The sequence below is a fragment of the Adiantum capillus-veneris genome, chromosome 18 (assembly GCF_014529385.1).
Source record: "Adiantum capillus-veneris isolate H3 chromosome 18, ASM1452938v2, whole genome shotgun sequence".
Taxonomy (NCBI): Eukaryota; Viridiplantae; Streptophyta; class Polypodiopsida; order Polypodiales; family Pteridaceae; genus Adiantum; species Adiantum capillus-veneris.
The window spans coordinates 19,171,657-19,199,541 of record NC_140948.1 but is presented as its reverse complement, the minus strand read 5'-3'; the positions used below and the strand labels follow the sequence as shown (position 1 = coordinate 19,199,541).

The window sequence follows — 27,885 nt, the reverse complement described above, 5'->3', positions numbered from 1 at the left end:
AACTTCGGTCCTGCAAATACCACACCAAGGTATGTGTATGCATCTGTGTACTCTACTGTATCCTGGCCATATACAAATGTAGGTGCCGATCTCCTAACCCACTGCGGTGTAGTGTTAAACACCATAACTTTGGTTTTACCCTAGTTTACCGACAGTCCATTGTCCTCCCCGAATTTATGTAATGCATCTAGCTGCCTCTGCATTCCATCTGGTGATTCTGCCATCAATACAATATCATCTGCATACAACAACAAAGGGATCCATGACCCTGCAAGCTGAGCACCTTTGTCACCCTCTCTATCAATGTAATCTGATACCTCATCTATGTGCATACCAAATAAAGTAGGGGATAGTGGGCATCCCTGCTTTACTCCAACGGTGGAATGAACAATGTCGGAATCCCCTTCTGGAGTACGTACATAACCAGTTACTGACCCGTATAAGGCCATGATCCCCCAAATAATCTCTTTGGAGACCCCTAACTCTTGCATCCTGCGCATCAATCTGGCCCTTGGTACTGTATCAAAAGCTTTCCGAAATCCTCAAAGCAACAATACATCCTTCTCCCGTTTGCTCTTCCTTCCTCAATAATGGCTCTGAGCGTAAGAATATGATCTAAAGTGGAATAACCCCTTCTGAATCCAGCTTGTCCTGTTGCCCTTATGCCCTCATTCTCTGCCCATCTACTCAATTTTTGTTCAAGAATGGATGTAAGGATTCTAGGTGCTAATCCTTAATTAAGTACTTAAACTCATGATTAAGACTTAAGAAATTGAAATTGAACTTAGAACAAGAATTAGAAGACTTTGTGTTTGATTGATTGAAAGTGTGATACAAGGGTTCCTTTTATAGGAATTGAATAGTCATCAGTGAACAGGCATGTCTCTTTGTGAAGAGACATGACTTTAGGCGATAAGACACATCCTTTCGGCGAAGAGCTGCAACCATTGGGTGAAGAGTCGCATCCGTAAGGTGAAGGGGTGTGACCAGTCGTCGAAGGAGTGTGGCTTTTGGCAAAGAGGTATGTCTTTTGGGCGAAGGGGTGTGACCATTCGAGAACAGGAGTCCTCCTGGGTTAGTCACACTTCGTATCTGCATCTGTAATGAATCAAGAAGAGTGTAACAAGTCACAATCGTGACATTCTCTCCCATTTAAATTAAAACCCCGTGTTCAGATGAAAGTCTTCCGCTTGTCAAAGAATTTTTGAAGAAGGTTTGGGTACTGCTGCATATCTTCATCCGTCTGCCAAGTTGAGTCTGACTCATCAAGATCCATCCACTTGACAAGAAATTCTGTTGTGATCTTTCGTCTTGTTTCTTTTTGTCTAACATCAAGAATCTTTTCTGGAACAAGAATTATGTGTTCATCCTCAATTTCTGGCACATAAGAAGATAAGTCTGGAATTGGCGAATCTCCTTGTATGTACTGTTTGAGCCAAGAAATGTGGAAAGTTGGATGAAGTTTTCCCCATGAGAGTGGAAGTTCCAACTTGTAACTGACAACTGAGTACTTCTTGATTATTTTGAAAGGTCCATAGAAGCGAGGGCGCAACTTTGGAAAGACCGATTTCATAGTTTTGTAGCGATGAGATGCTACATATAATAAAACCAAATCTCCCTCTTGGAAATCTGCATGTCGTCGATGCTTATTGGCTTGTTTCTGGTACTTTTGTTGGACATGAACCAACTTGTCGTGTACTTGAATAAGTACATCTTGCATTTCTTGAACCAACTGATCTGCTAGAGCTACTTTGTGTTGAAGAACAAAGTTTGTCGGTATAAGAGGAGTATGCCCATAAGCTGCTTGGAATGGAGTCATGCCAGTTACTGAATGGATAGAGTTATTGTATGCGAACTCTACAAGTGGCAAATACTCTTCCCATGACCCCAATCGAATTTGTATGTAATGTCGAAGCATTTCTTCCAAAATTTGATTCACTCTTTCTGTTTGCCCATCAGTTTGAAGATGGTATGCTGAGCTGAATAACAAATTTGTACCAAGGGATTTGAAGAGGGATGTCCAAAAATGCCCTGTGAATTTTGGATCTCTGTCTGAAACAATAGACTTTGGTAATCCATGTAATCTGAAAATGTGTTGCACAAACAATTGCGCAACGTCTGGTGCCGAGGCAGCTTTCTTGCAAGGAATAAAGTGTGCCATCTTTGAAAACCGATCCACCACTACGAGAATCTGTGCATTGCCTTTTTGAAAACGAGGCAATGTAGTGATAAAATCCATGCTGACACTTTCCCATCTTTCTTGAGGTACGGGCAAAGGATGAAGTAACCCTTGAGGAAGTTGTCGAGAAGCCTTCATTGTTTGACAGGAATGACAAGCTTTGACAAACTTGATAACATCTTGTTGCATTTGTGGCCAAAAATATGTTGCAGATAACAATCTGTATGTCTTGTTGATGCCTGGATGAGCAGCAAAAGGAACTTCATGATGTTCTTGGATCAAAATTTTCCGCAATGGTGCATTGTGTGGAACACAAATGCGATCAATGAAATACAACAAGTCATTGACAATGGTGTAAGCTGCAAACATATTCATCTCTGCAGGAGTCGGAGTAGAGGATTTAAGAGCTTGAAATGCATTCCCAAAATCTCGATCTGTCAAATACTCATGCTTGAAACAAGCAGGTATTTCCATCTGCACATCGGAAATGGCAAAGTTGATGGCTCGAGGAAGGCGGCTTAAGGCATCTGCAACTGCATTTGCAAGGCCTGGCACGTATTGAATAATCATATGAAAATTTGCCAAGAACTCAACCCATCATCCTTGACGAGGATTCATCACAGCCTCACAGGTTGAGTAAAAATGTATGTCAATGACTGATGATCTGTCTGCACCACGGAATCTGCGCCAAGAAGATAGTGTTTCCAAGTGTGGTAAGCATGAACAATGGCTAAGAATTCCTTGTCATAAACTGGGTATCTCATTTGTATGGCTGAAAATTTGCGGCTGTCAAAAGCAATGACACGCTCATTCTGCATAAGAACACCTCCAGAAGCACGATCTGACGCATCGGTCATGACCTGAAAAGGTTGAGTGGGATCTGCAATAGCTAAAACTGGAGTTGTCGTCAAGGCGTGTTTAAGGGCTTTGAACGATTGCTCTGCTTCTTCAGTCCATTGAAGTTTATCCTGCTTGGTAAGCTCAGTCAAAGGAGCTGCAATGTCGGAGAATTTGTGGACCTTGGTATGATAGAAGTTTGCAAGTCCAAAAAAAGACGCACATCTGAGATGGTGAGCGGTAAAGGCCAATCCACTATGACCTGTATTTTCTTGGGATTGACTGTAACGCCACTGGCAGAAATAATGTGACCAAGGTATTCCACGTGATTCTTGAAGAAATCACTTTTCTTCTTATTGATGTATAGCACATTGGTTCGCAAAACTTGGAAGACAAGCTTCAAATGTTCCTTGTGATCAGCCATCGTTCGACGGGAAACTAAAATGTCATCCAAATACACGATCACGAACTTGTCCAAGTAAGGTCCGAAGATTTCGTTCATCAGCGTCATGAAAGAGGTCGGGGCATTGGTTAACCCGAATGGTCACTTGTGTCCCTCCTGCCTGTGGTACTATTCACGGCCATGGGAGACACCCATACCTGAGTCGAAGATTTATTAATCCTTTCCTTGTGCAAGAGGATTCTTCAGAGGTCTAAGAGGAAACAACTCCCTCAACCTCTCCCTTCTCAATTAGAAGCCTTAATACCCGCTGAGAAAGCTGAAGATTCAAAAGATTTCGGTTCTTATGTGACAACCAACAAGCACATAACCCCTTCTTTGGCCGTGATCTAGGCAGGAAACTTCACCTGGTCACCGCCCTTGCAGAATACAGTCTTTGTCTCTAAACAAATACGAGATGCTATGGTGATTGATAATTCTTCAAACTTGAAGACTCCAGTCCTTGCCTTCAGCGATGCAAAGGATAAAGCAAATACAGACTCTTGCAGCACGACTTTAGTCGCTGCAAATGAATCTTTGGACACAACTTGTTCTATTGATAAACCTTTACAGATGGATATACCTCCAAACACTACTATGTCTCAATCTACAACATCCCTTCAGGAGGATTTTACTGTTCCATACAAACCAATGGAATACCTTACAAATTTCCAACCAGTGGTCTTCACTCAACAAAAAACTCAAGTCAGTTTACCAATAATTTCACTCGAAGGAAATACAGATTCAATCTTTTATTGGACAAAGCTCGAAGTTACAAATGACTTTGACAAAGACACTTATCAAGTTACAGATATGATCAGTTTTCAGTTTGGCAAAATAGTCATGGTCAATAACAATGCCATGACATGGGACTTAACAAAACGAGCTTTGGATGCAGAAGCACTACAACAATACATTCCCTTCTCTCGAAGTTTTCTTCAACTACCCTGGGTTTTATTTAAAGAGGTGGGAATGTCACGATTGTGACTATGTTAACAGTATTACATCTACTCCTAGTTGCAGATAGGCGAAGTGCCATGCCAAGGAGGACCCCTGCGCTTGTATGGTCACACCCCTTCGTCCAAGAGATGTGCCTCTTCGCCAAAAGCCACACTCCTTTGAAGACTGGTCACACCCCTTCACTCTACGGGTGCGACTCTTCGCCCAATGGTTGCAGCTCTTCGCCGAAAGGATGTCTTTATGTTTAAAGTCATGTCTCTTCACCATTGGACGTATCTTTTCATTTGTGTCTCTTCGTCTCCTATATAAGGAGCCTATTGTACTCAGTTTCAGGCAGTCAATCATTCAATCAATCTTCTAAGTTTTGTTTCTGAGTTTAGTTCAAGTTTCTTAAGTCTTAATCATGAGTTTAAGTACTTAATTAAGGAATAGCACCTAGAATCCTCACAGTGCGGCCAAGGAACCAGTTTGGCTCAGGCGGCGGAGAGAAGACGAGGCGTGAAAATCGGCATTTGCAAGCTCAAAAGCCTTGCAAAGAACGCGCCGGAATTTGTCCCAATCAACAGTGATTTTTCCATCTTTAATGCGGCGACGCCACCAAAGGAATGCAGTATCCTTTAGTAGAGAGCTGGCCAAAGCAACTTTCTTGCTTTCAATGAGATCAGTATTTGAAAAGTAAACCTCCCTTTTGAAAAGCCAATGGTCCAGCACGTACATATCGCGGCGACTATTGTATGGCTCGGGCAACTTTGCATCAATTTTCTTTTTTTGTGCTGTGTTTATTATCTTAAAAAGATATCTTAATTCAGGATTGTCTACCTCTGGTTCCGGAGCTTCGACTTGCTCAGGAACTGACTCTGCTACCGAAGAAACTGAATGTGTAGCTGGTTGCGTCCTCGAAGAAGAAAAGGCCTGTAAGACATCCAAACGTGCGGTCATCGATGCAAGACCGGTGGAAAGGGCCTCGTGGAGGACGGACATCTGTTCTCTGAGGATGGCTATTGGATCGTCGGGTGCAGCACTGCCTGTCTCTGACATTCTGACAGCTCAGAGGGAATATCTCAGAGAGGCTGGAGAGGTGTGGTTGTTGTAAAAGGGTGAAGCTGCTGCTGATGCTGCGTCCCACTTCTCTAAGAAATCTGGTCCAAGATCCGAATCCTCGATATCTTCCACCTCGTCGATAGGAGGTGTGTTGTTTGGCGTCAAAGGCGTGTAGTCCGGAAGCTGTAACTCGCTGTGAACCTGAACTAAAGGCTGCGGGGAGATTATGTCGTTTACTGAATCCACGCGACACTCCGTCAGAGAATAGGCTAAGTGGGGGTACCGGCCTAGTATGTGCTCGTAGTGTGGCAAATGAAGAGGCTCGCACGTAACTATGATATGCCACACCACCCAGCCTTGTGAGCGCGAGGCATGCCGATGAGTGACATAAACCAGGTAATTTTGTGGCAACACTGCTGGCTGTAGTGCAGGAACAGGAGCAGGCTCTGGTGCCGGAATGAAGTCGGGAACCAGTCTTTCCTCTGGAACTGGAACGCGTTCTTGAGATTCGGAATCCGAAATGAGAATTACTTCCGGTTTGAATGCGGGTTCCGGTTCGGGTACGGGTTCTGGTTCGGGGGTATCTGGTATAATAATCACTTCGGGAGCCTGAGGAGGATTTATCATTTTTTGGCAATATTTCTTCGGGAACCTCGTCTATGTACGAGAGAAAGTTGACTAGAACGTCGAGGGCATCGTCTGCCATGACTATGAACAAGCACTTGTGCGCACCCGGCGATGGCCAGAATTGGCAGCGGGGACGATTAGCAGAAGAGGGAGCGACAGAGTTTCTGCACGCTGGCGCTGGTTCTTCATTTTTGCTGGCTGCTGTTAGTTGGCCCTTTTGTTAATTATTCCCAAAGGGTGCCCAATTGAAACTTTGGTTGGGCGGCCGGCCAAAAACCCCTTAAATTAAGAGGTTGCCCTTTTTTTAAGCCAGGGCTGGTAAAACAAATGAAACGCTGCGCTGTTTCAATAAATCCCAACGCTGCTGCCTATATTCAAAAACAGCCTGCGCTGCCAGCGTTTTCTGCCTGCTGCGAGTAGCTTGGTGAAGGGATGGCCTGGAAGCACCGGCTTGCGTCACTTGGGCAAGAGGGAAAGGGTACAACTCTTCCTGTCCACGCGAAGAGTCTCGAAGTGCAACCGGCATGCTGCAACACCTACTCTGTCTGCCATCTTCTGCTTATCTTTATGTAAGTGTAGAAGAAAAGATTCCCTCATGCTGACGTGGGTCTTGGCCATCTTTCTTCTGCTTCCATACAACTCCGGGAAGGGGGGGGGGGGGGGGGAGAGTAGCGGCGAGGGTGAGAGGCTCACAACCTTCGGGTCCGGGGAAAAAAATTGTTCTGATACCACTGTAAGGATTCTAGGTGCTAATCCTTAATTAAGTACTTAAACTCATGATTAAGACTTAAGAAACTGAAACTGAACTTAGAACAAGACTTAGAAGACTATGTGTTTGATTGATTGAAAGTGTGATACAAGGGTTCCTTTTATAGGAATTGAATAGTCATCACTGAAGAGGCATGTCTCTTTGTGAAGAGACATGACTTGAGGTGATAAGACACATCCTTTCGGCGAAGAGCTGCAACCATTGGGTGAAGAGTCGCATCCGTAAGGTGAAGGGGTGTGACCAGTCGTCGAAGGAGTGTGGCTTTTGGCGAAGAGGTATGTCTTTTGGGCGAAGGGGTGTGACCATTCGAGAACAGGAGTCCTCCTGGGTTAGTCACACTTCGCATCTGCATCTGTAATGAATCAAGAAGAGTGTAACAAGTCACAATCGTGACAATGGATGCGTACAGTCGGGTCAATGTGTGACCTACTATAATGGTACGGTAGTTCCCGGGTATCATAGGATCCCCTGACTTGAAAATAGGTACGATAGTAGATAATTTCCAAGATTCAGGTAATCCTTCACACATGATCCGATTAAACAGACGAGCAAGGACTTCTGAAAGTAGATCCGTGGCATGGATCAGGTGTTCTGCTACTAAACCATCATGATCATATGCTCTTCTTGTCTTCATCTTATCAATGGCTTTTTTCACCATTTCTGTAGTAAAGAAAGTACTAGTAGCAGGGCATGGCTCTAGCGGATCTGGTAAGATACCATATATAATGATGTTACATATTGACCCCAAATCTCAGGAGAAGTAATCGTCGGAGGCGGTGAGTGCTCGTGAAATAAGCGCCAGGCCTCATGTGAGTCCCGACTCAAGAAGAGCTGATATAAATCCTTCTCCAATTTGGCTAAAAATGCTCTTTTCTTGCGATGTACTATACGCCGAAGAGCAATCCGAGACTGCTTATATGTGATGATCCCAAGTGTAAGCTCTTTCTGGACCTGGGTTCTCGTCTCTCTGCATTCCTCGTCATACCAACTGTTTTGAGGCATGTTCCCAGATCCTCTCTTTTGATCAAGTTGAGTATGTGGGTATGCCTCTTGTGCTGCTCCATGTAGTATCTCTGTTAACTGAGAAGTAATCTCCTCTATAGTATATACTGGCTCGGCTGCCCACATCCTATTATAGATCTTTTCCACATAGATTGAATCAGTCTCTGGCGTGAAAGTATATCTTGTGTGTGTCTTCTTCCTTTGTACTTGAGAGGCATTGTATTGGAAGGAGATTGAGAGCATGATCCATTGCAATCCCAACCGGTCTGGGTCCCACCTTAAAGTCCTCGATACTAGAAATAAAGCTTGGTGAAGTCATGACATAATCCACTGTACTGGCCCCATGCCTGTGCGGGAAGCATGTGAATCCCCGTGATAACAGGAAATTCTCTAGATTATTAAGTATGGCCAAACCATGTATAGTTGCCATCTCCATGAGATGTCTCCCATATTCAGTGTGTTCTTTATCTTGTGAGTTTCTAGTAAGCCCCCTCTGTGATAAATCCACTTCTCTGAGCATTTCCTCAGAAGTATCATAGAATACTGCTTGAGAGTTGGCCGTTCTGGCATTAAAGTCTCCTAAGAGAACGATGTCTCCATCTCTAGAGAACTCCCATATGTCATTATTCAATATGGACAAAGGGGATTGTCCTTTAGGTGAGGAGTATACTGAGGTACTTGGAGGGAAGTAGCATATAGCGATATATAGAAATCTACCTGTCTCGGCTCTCATTCTCACCCACATATACCTTGCTTGCTCATCTTTCCTTATAATTTGTAGTAGTGGTTTCAGCTCCTCTTTAAATAAGACTGCTACTCCTCCTGAACCCCGGCTACCCCGTAGAGATCTCTTGTCTGGTCAACCAGCTGTTTCCCATAAATAACCCTTCACATGTGGCATACGCTGTCCCGGTATTTGGTGTGTCTCTGAGTAGAAAACTATGTCTCTGTCCCTAAAGCTGTCTTCAAAGGCACCTACATCTAGCCTATATGATCCATTACAATTCCACGCCGCTATCCGGAGCGTCGCCCCATAGGTCTCGCATCGTCATGCTGAGCGCTTTTCCAGAACCACTACTTTCCCTCCTCTATAAAAGGCGATTTTCCCCTTTTCTCTTGCTGCCCTGATCTCTGGCATCAACTCTTGCATGTGTGCCACTTGTGCCAATGTAAGGTCATCTCCCAGGAAAATACCGGTTTTCTTAAGAGTTTGCCTCTTCTTTAGAAATTCTTTCCTTATTTCTATATTCGGGAAGCGGAGAATAGTGCCCTATCCTTTACGTTTCCCTTCTCATCGATTCCTTTCTTGCCCACTCTCCATGCACTTGTGTGAGTAGGCTCTGTGATGCCCATGCGTTGTAGCAGTTCCTTCACTTCTTCATCTACATTCTCTTTATCTTTGACTCCTCTGACCCGCACATGCAGAGCCCGATTCTTCCTTTTCTGCTCTTCCTCAATGGTCATATTAATAATGGTAGAAGTAGGTGTGGTCTCGAGCATCTGGGCCTTCCCTTTCTTCTCATCCTCAATCCATTTCTATGCTTCATCAGCCTTTTCTTGTGTCTTAACAAGACGTTCCGCCCGAGAGAGAGAGAGAGAGAGAGAGAGAGAGAGAGAGAGAGAGAGAGAGAGAGAGAGAGAGAGAGAGAGAGAGAGAGAGAGAGAGAGAGAGAGAGAGAGAGAGAAATGAAATGATATATTAACGTCTACAAGAGGCCAAAATGACCTATGAGACCAACTGATTACAATGATGAGTTTAGTACCAAGTCTGGGTACAAACAAGAAAACTACTAACAAAGAACTGATAGGAGTGCTACCGACTCCTATGGGTGGCTGGTAGGCTGAGCAATGGTATCATGCCATAAAGGTACAAAGTGGTGATAAGTGTCACCATGATACAATATAGCAGTAGCATGAAGCCTATCCCGATCGACATTCTGGGTGTCGTGCTAGAATCCTGTGGATCCTCTGCCGCAATCTCCGCCGGTGCTGCGTGGTTCCCCTCCTCAGTCGCGGTCGTCTCGATCTCCCTAACTCTATAGCTCGATCAATGAGAGTACTGCTGATGTGTGTATGGGTGGGAACCGAGCTCTCTGGTGGTGGTGTCCCCTCTGACTCTGTGGTACTCAGACTGAAGAAATCTGAGATGCGTCTCTGGGACTGTCTCTGTCTTTGCCCATTCAATAGAGCGTCTCTATGTCTCTGAATCTCAAGTAGGAATAATCCGAGACATCTTTGATCCTGATATCTCATGACTCTGTCTAAAGAGTCAAAACCATCTCTGAATAGACAATGAAAGCGTCCCCGTATCTCATAGTAGACTGTGCAGCGACATATGTAGTGAAACTCTGTCTCTGGCTTTGCATGGCATAACTCACATATCCTACTGTCTGCTGGAATGCCTCTGAATCTACCTGTCTCAATCCCAAGCTGGTGTGAAGATGTGCGAATCTGGCCAATAGCACATCGTAACCTATGAGATAGATGTGTGTCCATGTAACTGGGCCGTGTGACAAATTCGTCTGTCGTGAGTTGAAGAAGATGTTCTCTATAGAAAACCCTCTTCGTACCCAACTCCCGTGATTGTTCTATCCATGTCCTCTTGCTATCAAGCTGGATAAGATCCTGCCGAATGAGTCTAGTAGTCTCCATCCGTGTAAGAGCCAAGGATGGTGCATCAAGAGAATACTGGAAAGGGGGCAGCCTTTCCATGCTGAAACCATGCCTCTGAAACCATGAGCTGATCTGTGCATACCAACATGATGTATCTCCCTGTAATGCCAGCTGTCTGGATGACTCGAGAGCAAGCCTGGCATACCTGTCCCTGGTGGTGTCCCATAAGCTGTGTACAAATGATACTGATCTGGTGAGTGCCTCAACCTCCATAGGTGGGGCAGCCAGCTCTGCTCGTATGATGTCATGTGGGACTGAGGCCTTGGCTCTAATCAGCCTAGAAATCATAGATATCAGGGGTCTCTCCATATTAGTCCATCCAGCACTGTCAATAGACGGTCCCCAAACCTGAACCGCGTAGTGCATAACTGAAGTGACCAAAGTATCGAAAAGCCAGAGCTTTGTTCGAGGTTCCTGGAACTGAACTTGCGAACAAATCCTCTCTAAACCACCTAGGGCTGCATAGGCACGAGTCAATCTAGTGTCTGCTGCCACTCTCAGTGTGAACCTCGGTCCACTAAAGACCACCCCAAGATATGTGTATGCATCAGTGTACTCCATACTGTCCTGTCCATATGTGAAAGTAGGTGCTGATCTCCTAACCCACTGTGGCGTGGTATTAAATACCATGACCTTGGTTTTACCAAGGTTGACAGACAATCCACTATCCTCTGCAAAACTATGCAATGCGTCCAAATGTCTCTGCATACCCTCTGGCGATTCTGATATCAACACGATATCGTCAGCATACAATAAAAGAGGGATCCATGTCCCTGCAAGCTGAGCACCTCTATCTCCTCCTCTCTCAATATAATCAGAGAGAGAGAGAGAGAGAGAGAGAGAGAGAGAGAGAGAGAGAGAGAGAGAGAGAGAGAGAGAGAGAGAGTGTTAAGGGGCAATAACTCAAGATGAATGAGAATGAGAAGGCAAGGGTGAGTTATATACCTCAATTGGTGACATAGAATTGTGAAACTAGGGGGCACTAGTGACCTAGCTCATAATAATGCTTTCACATCATCAAATAATCACAAGTGGCATAAAAGTGTCACTTCAGCTAAAAAATGCTACGTGTGCTAGGACCTGCTTAGGTATAAGAATCTCCTCATTTTCTTCTACCGCTAGTTGCTCGTTTGGCTCCATGTCCTCTAGCACTTGAAAGGTCTCAACGAACTCACATGAGAAGTGTTGCTAATTGGACTATTTTTCTTAAATATTTTTAATGATTAATCTCTTTTTCTAGGATATTTTATTGTGTACACTAAGAACTGTTAAAAGATTGTAGCTACAGGAAGTGCCATCAAGAACGGACAACTCTGATGTGTCATTTGATGGGTGACGGTAAACATCGCGAAGGAGTTTCCGTAAGTTCGGTGGAAAGGGCCGGGTTACGAGTGCCCCTGATGAGTCACATGATGGGTGACGGGTGCATTCCGTAGGCTAAGGAGGAAATCCGAACTGAGTAAGAAAATACGCGTAAGAACGCAAGCACAAGAATAAAGATGGGTTCAATGAAGCTTTTTACGAAAAGCAGGAACATTCGCGGGAGGGCAAATGTTTTCTCGCAAGGAGTCTGTGTTTGCATTGCATCTGTGCCGTGTTCTGCACCCGGGGAGGCCTGGAATGTGTTTGTGTAGCATTGTTTTCACTAACTGAGTGAGTTTTTAAAGTTTTTTTTTCGACACACCAGAGGGCCCACAGGGGGAGGTGTTTATCCCTTCCAAATATTAGCCATGTTACATGGTCGGGCAAGGGTCGCGTACCATCGGGCAAGAGCCACGCGTAGGCATCACCATGGCCACCTAATTGATGCACCACATGCTGGGAACGACGGAGAGAACTCGTAACAACCAGCTAGGAACCTCCTCCTCGGGTGACCCACCCCAGGAGGAGGATGCACTCGAGTGTCCAAGGGCAAGAGCCCTAGCAACGTGAACACCAGGTGAGCACAAGGTGTCCCTCTAGAGTGTGACCCAACAGGGGATTTGAACCCACAACCCGTAGGTTGAGAGGCCAAAGCCTTACCGTTAGACCAACTCTTTGGGGACTGAGTTTTTAAAGTTTGAACAGGTTCACACTTTATTTTATAAAGTGGCCGGTCACTTTTAAGTGACCAGCCCTCTTATAATAAAATAAAGCAAGGCTCTTCTAAAAAAGCCTACGTTAAAAAAAAATTCAGCGCTAATAAGCTACGCAGGGCTGTACGGCAGCAGCGTTCTCTCTCTCTCTCTCCTCTCTCTAGGGCGCCAGTTCTTGCTTTTTGGGGTCACTATTCCCGCCGGGTGCCAAGGCCTATAAAAGAGGCAGGTAGCGTTCAGTTTTAGAGGGGGGGGGATCGCAACAATCCAGAAGTGCAAGCGCTGGAGAATCTGGTAGCAAGTGCCGGCGACGGATTTCGCGAGAGTTCGTGTGCCGACGGAGTGTAGAAGTCGCTTTCTCGAGCGAGGAGCAACAGGTATAATTTGTCGTTTACACATCGCGAGTATTGCTTTGTGTGGTTGTTTTGCAGGAATCCTTCCTCACGGGAAGTCCCTCACGGGAAGTACGACCTTTGCGTCTAAGTCCCTTACGCGAAAGTACGGCTTCGCGCCTAAGTCCCTTACGGGAAAGAACGGCCTTGTGCCCAAGCCCTTTTATGGGAAAGAACGACCTTCGGGTCTAAGATTACAGAACGGAGGGGTTTCCTCGGGTTCTCGTGCTTGTATATGAATTCTCCCTGAATAAAGAATACTCTTGACGGGTGGGGACCAGCCCATTTTCTGGTCCCCAATACTGTGTCGATCTTCTCCCTTCTCTCACATTTGCAAAGTATTATATTTTTCAGATTTCTAAGTGCTCGTGTACGGTCCCGTTTTGTGACAGTGGTATGAGAGCCCGGACTCCTCTCTTTCTCTGCAAAGAAGGACAATTCCGGGAAGAACGGGAAGAACCATGTCGAGCCAAGGGAGAAGCGTTGAAGAGGAGCTTCAACAAGTGCGAGCTCAGCTTGCGGATTTGCAACAAATCTTACTACTGCCAGATGTCCAAAAGCTCTTGGGCGGAATGAAGAGAACGAATGGAACCGATGCAGCCGGGCATCCAAACCACATTGTTGGCGTGAGACCACAGGAGGAAAGAGAAGAAGAACGTGCCGAGGTGCACAAAGGATCTTCGGATCGGAATGAACGGCCTACTCCAAGGAAAGGCCAGGAAAAAGCGCTCTCTTTGCTAGACGAGAGCAAGGACATCTCTATCTCATCTCCATCTTACTCTCCTGATTATACTTCTACTTCTCGATCGTCTCGTCAGAAGAAGGAAGCCGCTACTACTACTACTACTACTACCCTACATCAACCTAAAGATAAGCCTCGATTCAAGAAGCATGGTCGCAAGTCTCAACATCGCATGAGAGTTTTCAAATCAGGCGACAAGGACATCAAGTTCGAAACCTACAACGGACGGAGAGATATCTCCAAAGCACTGTCCTTCATCAAACAGTTTGAAGTCGCCTTTACCAATGGGCACTTCACAGCAGAAAGATCCAAATTGCGCCATGTGGGGATGCACCTCAAGGAAACGGCAAGTAATTGGTGGTTAGCCAAGATTCTGGAAGGTTCTCAGGCCAAAACTTGGGAGAGATTCAAATCTGAATTTTATGAACAGTTTCTTCCGCCTGACTTCGAGCAAGACATACGGAAGGAATGGGACTGGCTCGCCCAAAAGGAACATGAGAGAGTCACGACCTATGTGGACAAGCATTGGTCGGTTCTTCTGAAGGTCACTCCCTTCATGAAGATTGCCGACGAGGAAAATAAACGGAAGTTCGAAGCGGGTCTCCAACCATAGCTTCGAAAGAGTATGAAAGTGTATCCGCATGACACTCTTCAGAGGATGATGGAGTCAACAATCATTGCTGAGGATTTGCACTCAACTGGGACGCCCAGAAAAATGGAGCATAGCACTTATCGTGTGAGACAAAGAGGGGTCTACGATGACCCAGGGGGCCAAGGAAGAAAACGTCCTCCATCTAGGGACTATGATCATTCTAAGAAGCCAGAGGGCAATGGCAAGCGAACTAAGTATCTTTCTCCTACTCAACTTCAAACCTTCCGAGAGGAAGGAAGATGCTTCTACTGTGGAGAGAAAGGACATATGAAGCCGGCCTGCCCTCTAAAGCAGCAACGGCAAGAACAAGCCTCTATGAGGCAAGATAAAGCAAGGAAGGAACCCGCTCCACCAAGCTCGAACTCAATTCCAGATGTTCAAGGAAACACAGCAACGGAGAAAGGGAAGCATCAGCCTCTGAAGGGCTGGGGGTCTCTGAACAACCAGCGAGTACTGATTCTTTATGATCCAGGATCCACGGATAACTTCATCTCCCTGGATACTGCGGAACGTTTGTGCCTCACACCGGCTCAGCTTGGCACACCGGTTACATCCGGATCGGCATTCGAGGGGTTGACAACCAATGCAACTCCCGTGCAAGGACAGCTCAATCTTCGGATTGGCGAGTACAAGGACCGCGAATCATTTTTGATGGCACCCATCGAGGGATGTGATATCATCTTGGGTATGCCATGGCACTTCCACATGACACCTGTCCCCGATTATGTGGAAAAGACCCTCACTCTTGATCATGGGGGTAAGAAAATAAAGATTCATGTTGATGTAGGAGATTGGCAGTTCCCAATTGTAAGTCATATCTCCATTAAGAAAGAAATGAAGAAGTGTGTTTCTGCTTACTTGATTTTTGCACGTGAGAAGGATAAAACTAGTGGGGATCCACTCTCTAGTCTGGAAATTAAGCGTTTTCAATTTATTGAAAAGTACAAAGATTGTTTCACGGAAACACTCCCTGATGAACTACCTCCGGTACGCCCGGAAGATCACCGCATAGATCTCATACCGGGTAGCTCGCCTCCCAATCAACCCCCTTATCGGGTGAGTCTTGCTCAGCAAGAGGAAATTTTGAAGCAAGTCAACGAGCTTCTAGAGAAAGGGTTAGTACGGCCAAGTGCTTCACCCTACTGCTCTCCAGTTCTACTGGTACAGAAGAAGGATGGCACGTTTCGAATGTGCATAGACTATAGGTCTTTAAACAAGATCACGATCAAGAATCGCTTTCCGATCCCTCGGATTGATGATATACTTGATAAGTTGCGGGGTGCAAGTGTCTTTAGTCGCATAGACTTAAAGAGTGGGTATCATCAGATACGGATCGCCCCTGAGGATGTCCATAAGACTGCTTTCCGCACAACCTTTGGACTATATGAATTTTTGGTAATGCCTTTCGGCTTGACCAATGCTCCTGCGACGTTCAATCGCATGATGGACCGCATTTTCAGCCCGTATCGATCTTTTACGGGAGTATTCTTTGACGACATACTCATCTTCTCTAAGTCAGAAGAGGAACACCGGAAGCACTTGGACCTAGTGTTTCAAGAATTGCGAAAGCATGAGTTGCATGTGAATGCAAAGAAGAGCGAGTTCTTTCTCTCAGAGATACACTATCTCGGCCATATAGTCTCTCACAATCAAGTGAGTATGGATCCTGCCAAGATCCGAGTGGTAGAAGATTGGCCTATTCCCACTACGGTACATGATGTACGTAGCTTCCTGGGATTATGTTCGTATTATCGAAGGTTTGTCCGAGGATTTGCTCATGTAGCAGGACCACTTCATGATTTGACAAAGAAGAAGATTCCTTTTAGATGGGGATCGAGACAACAAGGAGCTTTTGATCGGCTCAAGTACTTGCTAAGCCATGGACCTATTCTGATAGTGCCTGACTTAAGGAAACCATTTGAGGTTCACTGCGATGCTTCAGGCGATTGCATCGGAGCAGTGCTAAACCAAGAAGGCCATGCAGTGGCCTACGAAAGCAGACGGCTTAAGGATGCAGAGTTGCATGCATCAATCTACGAAAAGGAACTCACGGCTGTGATTCACGCCTTATCCAACTGGAAGCACTATCTTCTAGGAGCGGATTTTGTGATCAAGACTGATCACCAGAGTTTGCGGTATTTTCTTACGCAAAGGAAACTATCTGAGAAGCAGATGAGATGGGCAAACTGTTTGTCTATGTTTCACTTCCAGATCCTTCACACGGCTGGGAGTAAGATTGTGGTCGCGGACGCATTGTCTAGGCGGCCAAGGGTGAACGCTATCACTTCGGTGTATCACCAAGAATTAGAAGCACTACCGGATTTGTATCCGAATGATCCAGACTTCTCCACCGTTTGGGGAAAGCTACATCGTGGAGAGAATGAGTTTCCCTATTCCATTCGGGACGGTTATCTCTACCACCATCAAGCCATATGTGTGGCGGAACCATTAAGAAAGAAGATCATGGATGAAGCACACGCTTCGCCTTATGCGGGTCATCGGGGTATTCTCCCTACGACCTTAGCAATGGAAAGATATTTCTTTTGGCCTAACCTTAAAGCAGACATTGATAAGTATGTCAGGGAATGCTTGGTTTGCCAAAAAAGTGAAGTATGATCGGCATAAGACGCCTGGGTTGCTACAACCATTGCCTGTGCCTAATGAACCTTGGGAAAGTATTGCCATGAACTTCATCATGGACCTCCCTAGAACTCAGACTGGAAATGACGCGATCTGGACCATTGTGGACAGGTTTAGCAAGCAAGCACACTTTATACCAGTCAAGAAAACGATCAAAGCAGATCATATGGCTAGGGTCTTTCTGGCACAGATGTTTAAGCATCATGGAATGCCTAAGTCTATTGTGAGTGATTGAGATCCTCGCATGACAGGAAATTTTTGGCGTGCCTTGATGGATAATCTTGGTACGAAGTTGAATTTTTCATCTGCCTACCATCCTCAAACGGACTGGCAAAGTGAGATAGCCAATTCCACAGTATTGGATATGTTAAAAGCTTATGTGTCAGACCGGCAATCTGACTGGGAGAAATATTTGCCTCTTGTCGAGTATGCGTATAACAATACCATACACTCATCGACGGGGAAAGCACCTTTTGAGATTCTCTATGGTAAGCCTTTGCTTCCACCGATCCTTTTAACTAAGGATAAGATCTTTGCAGCAGATGAATTTGTCCGGGATTTGGACACAGCCTATGGGCAAGTTAGGAGAGCTATTCTACGCTCTCAGGAAAAGCATAAGAAAGCTACAGACAAGCACAGGAGGAATCTAGACTTAACAGTCGGACAGTTAGTCTTACTCAAGTTTGAGAAGGCAAGACTTAAGAAACAAGCGTCTCATAAGGGGAAGGTGGTAAAACTTTCTACCTGTTATTCTGGGCCATTTAAGATCACTGAGCAAGTGAATGATGTCACCTTCCGATTAGAGCTACCTCCTAATTGGAGGATCCATAATGCTTTCCATGTCAGTTTACTCTGGCCGTATGTGGGACCGCCTCCGAGTCAGCCTGGTGCTGAGGAACCTCCTGAGGTTGAGGAAACAGAAGAAATACTCCAACCGGAGCAGATAGTAAGTCATCAGGAGCGGCCTCTCAAGTCCGGAAAAATAACACGGAAGTATTTGGTTAAGTTTAAGAACTATTCGAATCTAGATGCTCAGTGGATGACGCAGGAGGAATTAGCAGCTTATCCCGAGATACTGGAGGCATATGTCCAAGCACTACAGTTGAGGTCAACTGTTTAGAAGCCAGAGGGATGTTGCTAATTGGACTATTTTCTTAATTATTTTTAATGATTAATCTCTTTTTCTAGGATATTTTATTGTGTACACTAAGAACTGTTAAAAGATTGTAGCTACAGGAAGTGTCATCAAGAACGGACAACTCTGATGTGTCATTTGATGGGTGACGGTAAACATCGCGAAGGAGTTTCCGTAAGTTCGGTGGAAAGGGCCGGTTTACGAGTGCCCCTGATGCGTCACATGATGGGTGACGGGTGCATTCCGTAGGCTAAGGAGGAAATCCGAACTGAGTAAGAAAATACGCGTAAGAACGCAAGCACAAGAATAAAGATGGGCTCAATGAAGCTTTTTACGAAAAGCAGGAACATTCGCGGGAGGGCAGATGTTTTCCCGCGAGGAGTCTGTGTTTGCATTGCATCTGTGCCGTGTTCTGCACCCGGGGACGCCTGGAATGTGTTCGTGTAGCATTGTTTTCACTAACTGAGTGAGTTTTTAAAGTTTGAACAAGTTCACACTTTATTTTATAAAGTGGCCCTCTTATAATAAAATAAAGCAAGGCTCTTCTAAAAAAGCCTACGTTAAAAAAAAACTCAGCGCTAATAAGCTACGCAGGGCTGCACGGCAGCAGCATTCTCTCTCTCTCCTCTCTCTAGGGCGCTAGTTCTTGCTTTTTGGGGTCGCTATTCCCGCCGGGTGCCAAGGCCTATAAAAGAGGCAGGTAGCGTTCAGTTTTAGAGGGGGGGGATCGCAACAATCCAGAAGTGCAAGCATTGGAGAATCTGGTAGCAAGTGCCGGCGACGGATTTCGCGAGAGTTCGTGTGCTGATGGAGTGCAGAAGTCGCTTTCTCGAGCGAGGAGCAACAGGTATAATTTGTCGTTTACACATCGTGAGTATTGCTTTGTGTGGTTGTTTTGCAAGAATCCTTCCTCACGGGAAGTCCCTCACGGGAAGTACGACCTTTGCGTCTAAGTCCCTTACGGGAAAGTACGGCTTCGCACCTAAGTCCCTTACGGGAAAGAACGGCCTTGTGCCCAAGCCCTTTTATGGGAAAGAACGACCTTCGGGTCTAAGATTACAGAACGGAGGGGTTTCCTCGGGTTCTCGTGCTTGTATATTAATTCTCCCTGAATAAAGAATACTCTTGACGGGGGGGGGACCAGCCCATCTTCTGGTCCCCAATACTGTGTCGATCTTCTCCCTTCTCTCACATTTGCAAAGTATTTTATTTTTCAGATTTGTAAGTGCTCGTGTACGCTCTCGTTTTGTGACAGAAGCATCGTGAATCTTCCACGTATCCGAAAGTTCTTTTCTAAGACTTGCCTTCGCAAATTTAAGAAGTACCCAATCACCTTCCTTCAATGGCAAGTCTTGTTGATGCTTGTTTGCTGGCTTCTTATGCGGCTGTTGAGACTTGTGTGAAGCCTCCTTAACCTTAGCACAAGCAACGCCCGGATCCTGCACAAAACGATATGCTTGGAATATCTTGTCCTTGGTGCACAAAAGTGGTGGAACCTTTTTATCACCCTCGACAATGTCAAATGGTGCCTTTCCCGTCGAAGTGTGAACAATGTTATTATAAGCAAACTCCACCAATGGTAAATACTTCTGTTCTTAAGACTTGTTTTCATGGATATAGCACTTCAACAAGTCTAAAGCCCCACTGAGTTGGCGATTTGTGGCTGTCCATCAGTGGATGAAATGGAGAAGATAATTCGAGCATAGTGCCCGCATTCTCACACACTGCTCTCCAAAACAAATTGGTAAATTGGGGGATCTCTATCTAACACGATAGACTTAGACATTTCATGAACCGATAGATGTGCGAGACAAATAGCTTTGCCAAATGATCATCCTTCATTGTCTTCTTTAGTGGTACTAAATGAGTTTGTTTGCTGAATCTTATCCAAAATCTTCCTAATATCATCATACCCACATTGAGTCTTGAGTAGATAAAAAATGAAGTCCATCGTTATACTCTCTCATGGTTGATCTAGAATCGGTAACTTTCTGACATACTAAACAAGTATGCACAAAGTCATCACCATCCTTTTTGAGCTACGACCAATAGAAATATCTCTTGGCACACTTAAGTGCCGCCAAAGTTCGAATCTGTAGAACACTGCTTCCACATTGCATCAAAATTTTAATGATGCATTGATGTAGCAGTGATTTATTTGTGGTTTGCAAGACAGCGCATCTGCTACTACTTTTTTTTTTTCTTTCAAGTACGTAATTGAAAATGAAATTGCGGTAGAATGCTCGCCCATCTCATGTGTTTGTTATGGGACAAGAAATATCTCAAACTCTGATGATTTGTGTAAACCATAAAATCAGCACCAAGTAAGTAATGCCTCCACTAAGTCAATGCATGAGTAACTGCGAAGAGCTCCTTTTTGTAAATCGTGCAACCCTCTTTGGCTTTGACAACATCTGACTCTCATAAGCTATGACATACATTAAGACCACTCCCAAACTGCTTCCACAAGCATCACAGTAAACCTCAACAAATTTTGTAAGTTTGGTAACTTCAATAGTGGCCTAATAGTCGACTTTTGCTTAAGTCTCTGAAAAGTTGCAATTTGTGAAGGTCCCCAAAAGAATGGTACCCCTTTTGGAGTTAGGGTGTGCAATAGAGAAGCAATCTTTGTAATTTGTTGAATGAATTACCTTAGTCAGAGCATAATCCCAAAAAGCTTCTTGCATCATGTACATTCCCTCAATAGAGGCCAATCTCGAATAGCCATCAGTTTAGCCGGATCCATGCTAACACCCTCGAATGAAACAATATGTCCTAGAAAGTGTATCCCCGGTAAAAAAACTCACTTTTCTTCCCGTTGATAAACAATCTATGTACTTGTAAGGCTTTGAATACTTGTAACAAATGCTCTCGATGTTCTTCTTTGGATTTGGAGAAAACAATGTTATCGTCCAAAATTGTGCCCACAAACTATCTATGCTCTCTAAAGATCCGAGACCATCATCGTGTTGAACATTTTAGGAGCATTCGCGTGACAAACATCACCATTTATTCGTGCAATCGGAAAGATGCCTTGAACATGGTCTTGTATACATCTCCAAGAGCGATCTTGATCTGATGATAGCCATTTTTAAGGACGATTCTACTAAAACAAGTAGAACCTTGTAATTTATTAAGTATGTTATCGATCGTGGATATTGAAAACTTGCTCTTGATAATAATCTTATTGAGAGCCCTCTAGTTGATACACATCCTCCAAGATCCATCTTTCTTCTAGACAAGTAATATTGGAGAACAAAAAGGTGAGGGACTGTGCTCGATCAATCCCTTTTCCAAACGGTCCTGAACATGGCTCATAATTTTGCTTTGTTGGGCTTGTCTCACTCTGTAAGTGGGTCTGTTTGGAGGAGTATTGCCAAGGATCATGTGATCCTTCGGTCTTTCGGAAGGTAACTTGCCAGGCAAATCTTCTGAGAAACAATGGGCATGAGCTTGAGGGAAAGTTTTCCGCTTGACTCTAACTTTGATAAACTGGAATCCTTTTCCACTTCCTTCATTATCGAGAAAGATTTAGTAAAGGGAAAGACTTGATTTCATATGGACGAGGCGCGAAGCCGATACAAGGGGGATTGACTTGCCTTTGAGTTTTACATCAATGACCACTTCTCGACCCTTACTATTCTTAAATTGAATTTCTGTGCCCCATAATCTATCGCGTCGCTGTTTTGACGATGCTAAGGCATTTCTAGAAGTACATCATACCCTATCAATGGAAACATGTTGAAGTCCTCATGTCCTAAGTAACCCTGACAATGCAACCTAAGCTTGCCTATGACAAGAGTTAGGATGCGATTACATGCCCGGTGCCACTAACATTGCATCCATCTATAGTCCCATAAATTTAGGCTTGATTTCTAAGAGAGCCACCAAATGTGTGCAAATGAAGGTGGTCTTGATGCTGTTGTCAAGAAAATTAGGGCTTCCTAATCTTATATTTAGCGTCATGTGCTGCAGAATTCTGTACTCTCATCCTTGTGTCCTCATGTGTCCCCATAAACTTTGTTTTTCCCTTCTTCGCTCTTTCTTTTGCCGCCTTTGAAGTTTTCGGTTTTTCTTCTATGTCACGTGCACATCTAACCCTATGTGCATGTGGACAAGCTAATACCTAGGGTTTAGAACTGCCTAGGAAATATTCTAGCACCCTTGTGAGCCTGTACGTAGAATGCGCATGTCCAGACACTTTAGCGTAATTGCATACGCTTTGATTGCACATGAGCACCTCCAATGCTTGCTAGGTGGAGGCCTGGGGAGTGTTTCCATTCTCTAGTACTAGTACTTGGCCTAGGTAGATTCAACATGTGAAGCACCTCCTATTTATAAGTCAATTTATAAGAAAGTGACATATTAGCCTTTTTTTATACCAAGTCGTGGGGTTTCCAGATACTTGCCTGACCCAGCCTTTGCTCCCTATAAAAGAGGCTTGAGGGGTCACTTTTAGGGCATCATAAGTCAATATTCCCATGGGCATACAGCACCATCAGAGCAGAGCACCATCCCCTTGGCATTTTGCTAGCTTGAACAGCCATAGATCAGCCTACAACACCCCATTAGCACCAACGTTTTCAGTTTTCAGCCATAACCTCGCCGTATCGTCGCAGATTGAAGCATCATTAGCAAGATCCCATCAGCATCTCAGCATCTAAGACCATTATCAACATTTGTGCAATCTAAAACAAATATCTATCTAGCGATAGAGATGGGGGGCCCTTGGAGGGGGGTTTGGGATCTGATCCGGTGTTAAGTCTCCTTCTCTGTGTGTTACTCAAAGAACCTTCACTCACAAAGCAACTTTCAAGATAGAAGGTTAGTTTTTGTGACAAAGTGATGAGTGGCGTCTAAGGACTCGTGATGTGGCGACCTGTGTAGACAGTTGGACTGCTGATATGGCAAGTCGTGAGGACGCAATGATGGTGTGACAACTGTATTGCAGTAGCCTGACATGGCTGCCATTTATTGCAAATGCTTGTTGTGTGAAACAAGTTGCTTAACTGTCCAAGTTGTTTTTAGAACAGGACACATGTATGTGTGTGTGCATGTATATACACACGCACGTGTGTGTGCATGTGCGTGCACGCTCTTGAGGCTAGCACCCCACTTGTAACTAGCTTGTGAGAGGTCTCAGCTTGTGGAACAAATGTACTATGCATTATTGGACATTAGTAAAGATAAAGTACTGGCTGGGCCACCTAGTTCAGGGCCTGATCTGTGTTTAGAGGGGAACTTTGTTCTTCTTTGTCTCTGTTCATGGGGTATGTGATGAAATAAGAGTTGGATATCTTTTTTTGGGCTCATGATGCTTTAGCAAGCACTTGTAGACGCATGACAAGTTGCTCAAGGAGGGCCAGCTAGCTGGTTAGTTTATGTGTCCGTTCTAAGGTGCAGCGGAAGTGAAAGTTGAACTTCGCTCAAGATGAGTGCTCCGAATTGTGCTCAAGGTTCCTTTTACTTACGGAAGGAAGAGCCTTCCGTTCCTTTAGTGAGAGAGTGTAAATGATCACAAACAAAGTGGTAAACACTGTGAATGAAGGTGTCGAGACTGAGAGATAGAGAGAGAAGAATACGGCACTAGAATGTTGTCAAACCCTCCTCCGAAGGCCCCACTCTCTATGTTGAGAGCGGTCTACTATTGATTGCACAAATCTCTACAATGCAATGGACTTGCCGACGATGTCGACGACGATGAGGAGGACGACGAGACGGGCTGAAATCTGAAAACGCTAATGATTGAAATCTGCAAATCTTTATCTGCTGAATTCTGACTCTATGTCGGTGACGACGGTGATGTCGACGATGCGACGACGACGCGCTGAAAACGCAGATGCTGAAATCTGCGTTTTCCGGGCTGAATATGCAACTTGGTGGATCTGACCGTGCGGCGAGGATCTGTTGCGGAAAGGTGAGATTTGTGAGTTTCGGGACTTCCACCGCGGTGTCTGACTGCTGAAAACTGAAAACGTTGGTGCAACTTGTGGTCTTGTCGCGGAGAATCTGCAAAACACTAGGCTGTCATGCTGATGCAAAAACGCTACGGCTGAATGTTGTGCAAATGCAAAAACACTAGGTGTCCTGTTGCGGTCTGCTACTGCCGAGGTTGATCTGCCATGCAAAAACACAAGGGCCTGCTGTTAATGAAAAACGCTAGGCTTCTGCTGTGGGCAAAAACGCTAGGTTTGCTGTTGGGGGGGAGTCTTGTTGAGAAGGCGCCTGTTGAACACACAGTTCGTGCTGCCTCTTCTACCTGGATTTGCTAGCGCTAGCTTTTCTTATATAGTGCCTGACTCAAATTGCCCTACCTAGTTCTCAACAAAAGTCAGTTAAAAATAACAAGTGAAAATTGGCTAAAATAGGGAAAATAGGTCTATGCACTGTAAAAATGCTCCTGATGGGTTCTAACTGAAATCTGATGGTCATGTTGTGTGCAAATAGAGGATATGCATCTACTCTAAGTGCCTGGACATGCACGGTCTACGAACAGACTCACAAAAGTGCCAAAACACTTGCTATTCTAGGCTAACTGAACCGAACCGAACCGAACCCATGTCATGAAGTAGCTTGTCCACGTACACATAGGGTTAGATGTGCACGTACACATAGGGTTAGATGTCCACGTACACATAGGGTTAGATGTGCACGTGACACCCGTATATGTGTAGTGCTGAGGTGCTATTTGTATATTAGTAGAACTCGCGTAGAAAGTTGTGTCTATATGTGTATCTACAAAAATGGGGTGTTCAAAATGCAATTGACATCGTCTACTCCTCTAAAAACGCTGGCTTCGCTTTTTCACTCTTCAGCAATGGCCTGTTGGTTCCTTTGGTACTTCCTTAACATTCTAGATAGCCGTAGTTACTGCATGATCATTCAAGCTTAATTGTCATTCGCAAAAGTATGATGGTTTCTAGTGCACATTATTTGCACATCTCATGTTGTCCTGACCTGGTCAGGTTGAGATCCGAGACCGAGCTCGACACATTCTAATCTACATGATGACAGGAAGGACACTCACAAATGTGTAACAACACATGACTGTGGTCAATACTTCCAAACGCAAAGGGGTTATGCATGGTTGGTAAGTAACCAATGGATCTGTCCGGACTCTGGACATGTAGGTCCCATGAAAAGTGTTACGGAGGTGCTGGAGTAAAATGCCCTCCATGGAATTGCCTGGACTTACTAGGGCTGGAAGTCTGTCTACCTGGAACACAAAGCCAATTATGGACGTGACACGATATGGACAGAAAGCAAAAAAATAAATAAAAATGAAATAAATCTATGGAGCTCATTATCGATTCATGAAATTTAGTTTTTAGGTGTCGCTTGATTGTGCGTTGTGTGCTACTGTACTCGTCTCTCTCATCCTCATGATAATTTTGTAACGTTTTTAGGGCATAAAGTGGACTCGAAGGTGAAAGATAATGTCTTTTCATGTGTTAGTTGCTGCTTATGTATCAAAGTGTCGAGAGAAAAAGTTTAAAAAGATTGTCCTGTGTATTTTGGTTGTTGCCTATGGCTGCTATATGGAGGTTAATAATTTTGGTTTGACAGGTGAGTTTGAAGCATTCTGGGTCCCTGTTTATGTACAGTGGTGATCATGGTGGGGCTTTTGCGAAAAACAGTTATGGAAATCTGTGAGTGAATGTTCAGCTGTTGAAAATGTAATGTTTCTCAGGTAGAGGCTTCCAACTTGTAGTGCCAGAAATGTATCTTTGATTGCAAGGTTTTTGGTTCTGGTTTGAATGCAGGTACACTGCTGTGGGTGTGTTTGTATTAGCTAGTACTTTCCAAGAAGCTTGGGGTGCCCAAGCTTCGCAAAAACAAAAAGAGTTCAATAACCACCTAGAGGTGTGCTTCAAATAAATTACTTGTTTTTCGTCTATCAGGTTTGGTATCTTGTACGAAAATGTTTTTGAAAGTTATTTTGGGCGTAAGGTTTGCACATGCTATCTTACAGACTTTATTGCTTGTTTAGTTTGTATTGAGCATTCAATGTAGAAATCAAGGATTCTGCCATTTGTTTTTGTTTGTTTTGTGTCTTGATGCAGGTTACACATTCAAAAAGAGTTTGAGCTGCTGTGCAACACATTAAGTGTATCTTTGCTATATTTGTCTTTGAATTTCTTTTCAATGATCAAAAGAATGAGGAGCTTTCTAAGGAAAGTGGGAGGAGCTCATCCCTTTGACTTTTAGGTTAATGCAGTATTGAATACTGTATGCCTTGCGAATTTAATTCGGCATTTTCTCATCTTTTGCGCTTGCTAGCCTCTTTCATGGCTGAGGTTGTGCTTCATCTTTGAAATGTGACAAATACTCAGTTTGTTTCTTTGTTTCGGTTTGGGGCAATATGTTAAGCGGTAGCTATTCTGGCTCATTGATTTCGGTAGGATGTTGCAACTTTTCACCAAGTTATGCAGTGCTACAGTTGAGCTGCAACTACTCTTGGTTGTTGATGTGAGTAAGATGTTGCCACTCTTGCCTAAAGATATGTATTGATAAAGTCGATAAAATTTCCACAAATTGAATTTCACAGTGGACTAGTGAAGTGAAGCTTGCATGATGTCATGTTTTGTTTTATTTGAATTTTAAAGATAGTGTGTACTTATTTATTTTAAAAGTTAGTTGTTTATAGCTTTTCTTCTTTCTGGCTCGACATTGGGTTGAGGAATCAAGATGATGCCATTGTCTTAAATCCTGGTTGCTGAAGTAGTGAAAATAACAGTCAATATGTTGCATTTTTGTCCTTGCTATTGAAGAGTTTGAAGCTGGGTATGTTGTATTGAAAAATGGGGGATTGTCCAGAGAAAAGCTCCAATCATTTAATTTGTATACTTTCAGGGGTTTGTTCTGCATAAGAATATGACAAAGAATTTTATTTGCTTGCTGTATTAATCTCCAGTCAAAAAGTTATTGCAAGTATGTTTTTACTTTTTTGATTTTTTTCGAGAAAAAGTTCCTTCATTAGTTAAAAAACCTGCCCAATCTGCTACAAACTGCCCCTACTAGAGAGGGCTATATAAAAAAGTTACTCTCCCAATCAAAAACAAGATATGTACAATGATGGCTAAATTAAGATATGGGAGGCAGAAATAACCACAATGATGGGTGGTACTGCCATCTAGGGGCCCCATGAGCTATGATGGAGGGCCCTGGTCGCCAAAGTCGCAAGAAGGCTTCGCAGCGCTCCCACATGTGGTCGAAGGTGCCCTAAAGCCTCTCAAACTGTCCCGAGTGTATGGATCAGCTACAGCCAGGTGTCACGTACAATCTCAGCCGGTGGGATGGATCGAGCCTCGAGAATGCAGAAATATCGGGCTCTCTAGATGAACCAAAGTGTCAGGCTGCAGATGAGCTCTCAACAACACTCTCTATCTCTGCTCCACTCCTAAGGTACAAGCTCTGTTGCGGGTTGGAGTCTAGGCCGGCCCTCCTGAATCAATCATCTTGCTGACTGAAGCCATCTTGAAACGAAGCGCCGGGCCCGTGAGGGTGGACCAAACTGTAGCACCCAAGTATACTGGCTAGCTGTCAACGAAAGTGTAGGCATTGTTGGAAGAATCTGAAGCCAAACATGCCGTGACATGGGGCAGTCCCACAGATAGTTGCACCGTGTCTCAAGTGTGTGGCCACAAGCGGTACATATCGTAGAGTGACTACTGTGCACCAGCCAACTCCCAACTGCTGTAGCTTAATCGGGAACCAGCCAT

At 44.4% G+C, this 27,885-nt stretch overlaps 1 protein-coding gene across 1 annotated transcript in view; it reads left to right on the top strand.

Annotated features, from left to right (window-relative positions):
- LOC147435308 (tRNA ligase 1-like) overlaps window positions 1-27,885 on the top strand; it is a 238,268-nt gene that overhangs the window by 5,771 nt on the left and 204,612 nt on the right. The window contains exons 3-4 of the mRNA XM_086488390.1: window positions 25,730-25,812; window positions 25,927-26,026. Of these exons, the coding sequence (XP_086344516.1) occupies window positions 25,730-25,812; window positions 25,927-26,026 (183 nt within the window). The remainder of the gene's footprint in view (window positions 1-25,729; window positions 25,813-25,926; window positions 26,027-27,885) is intronic.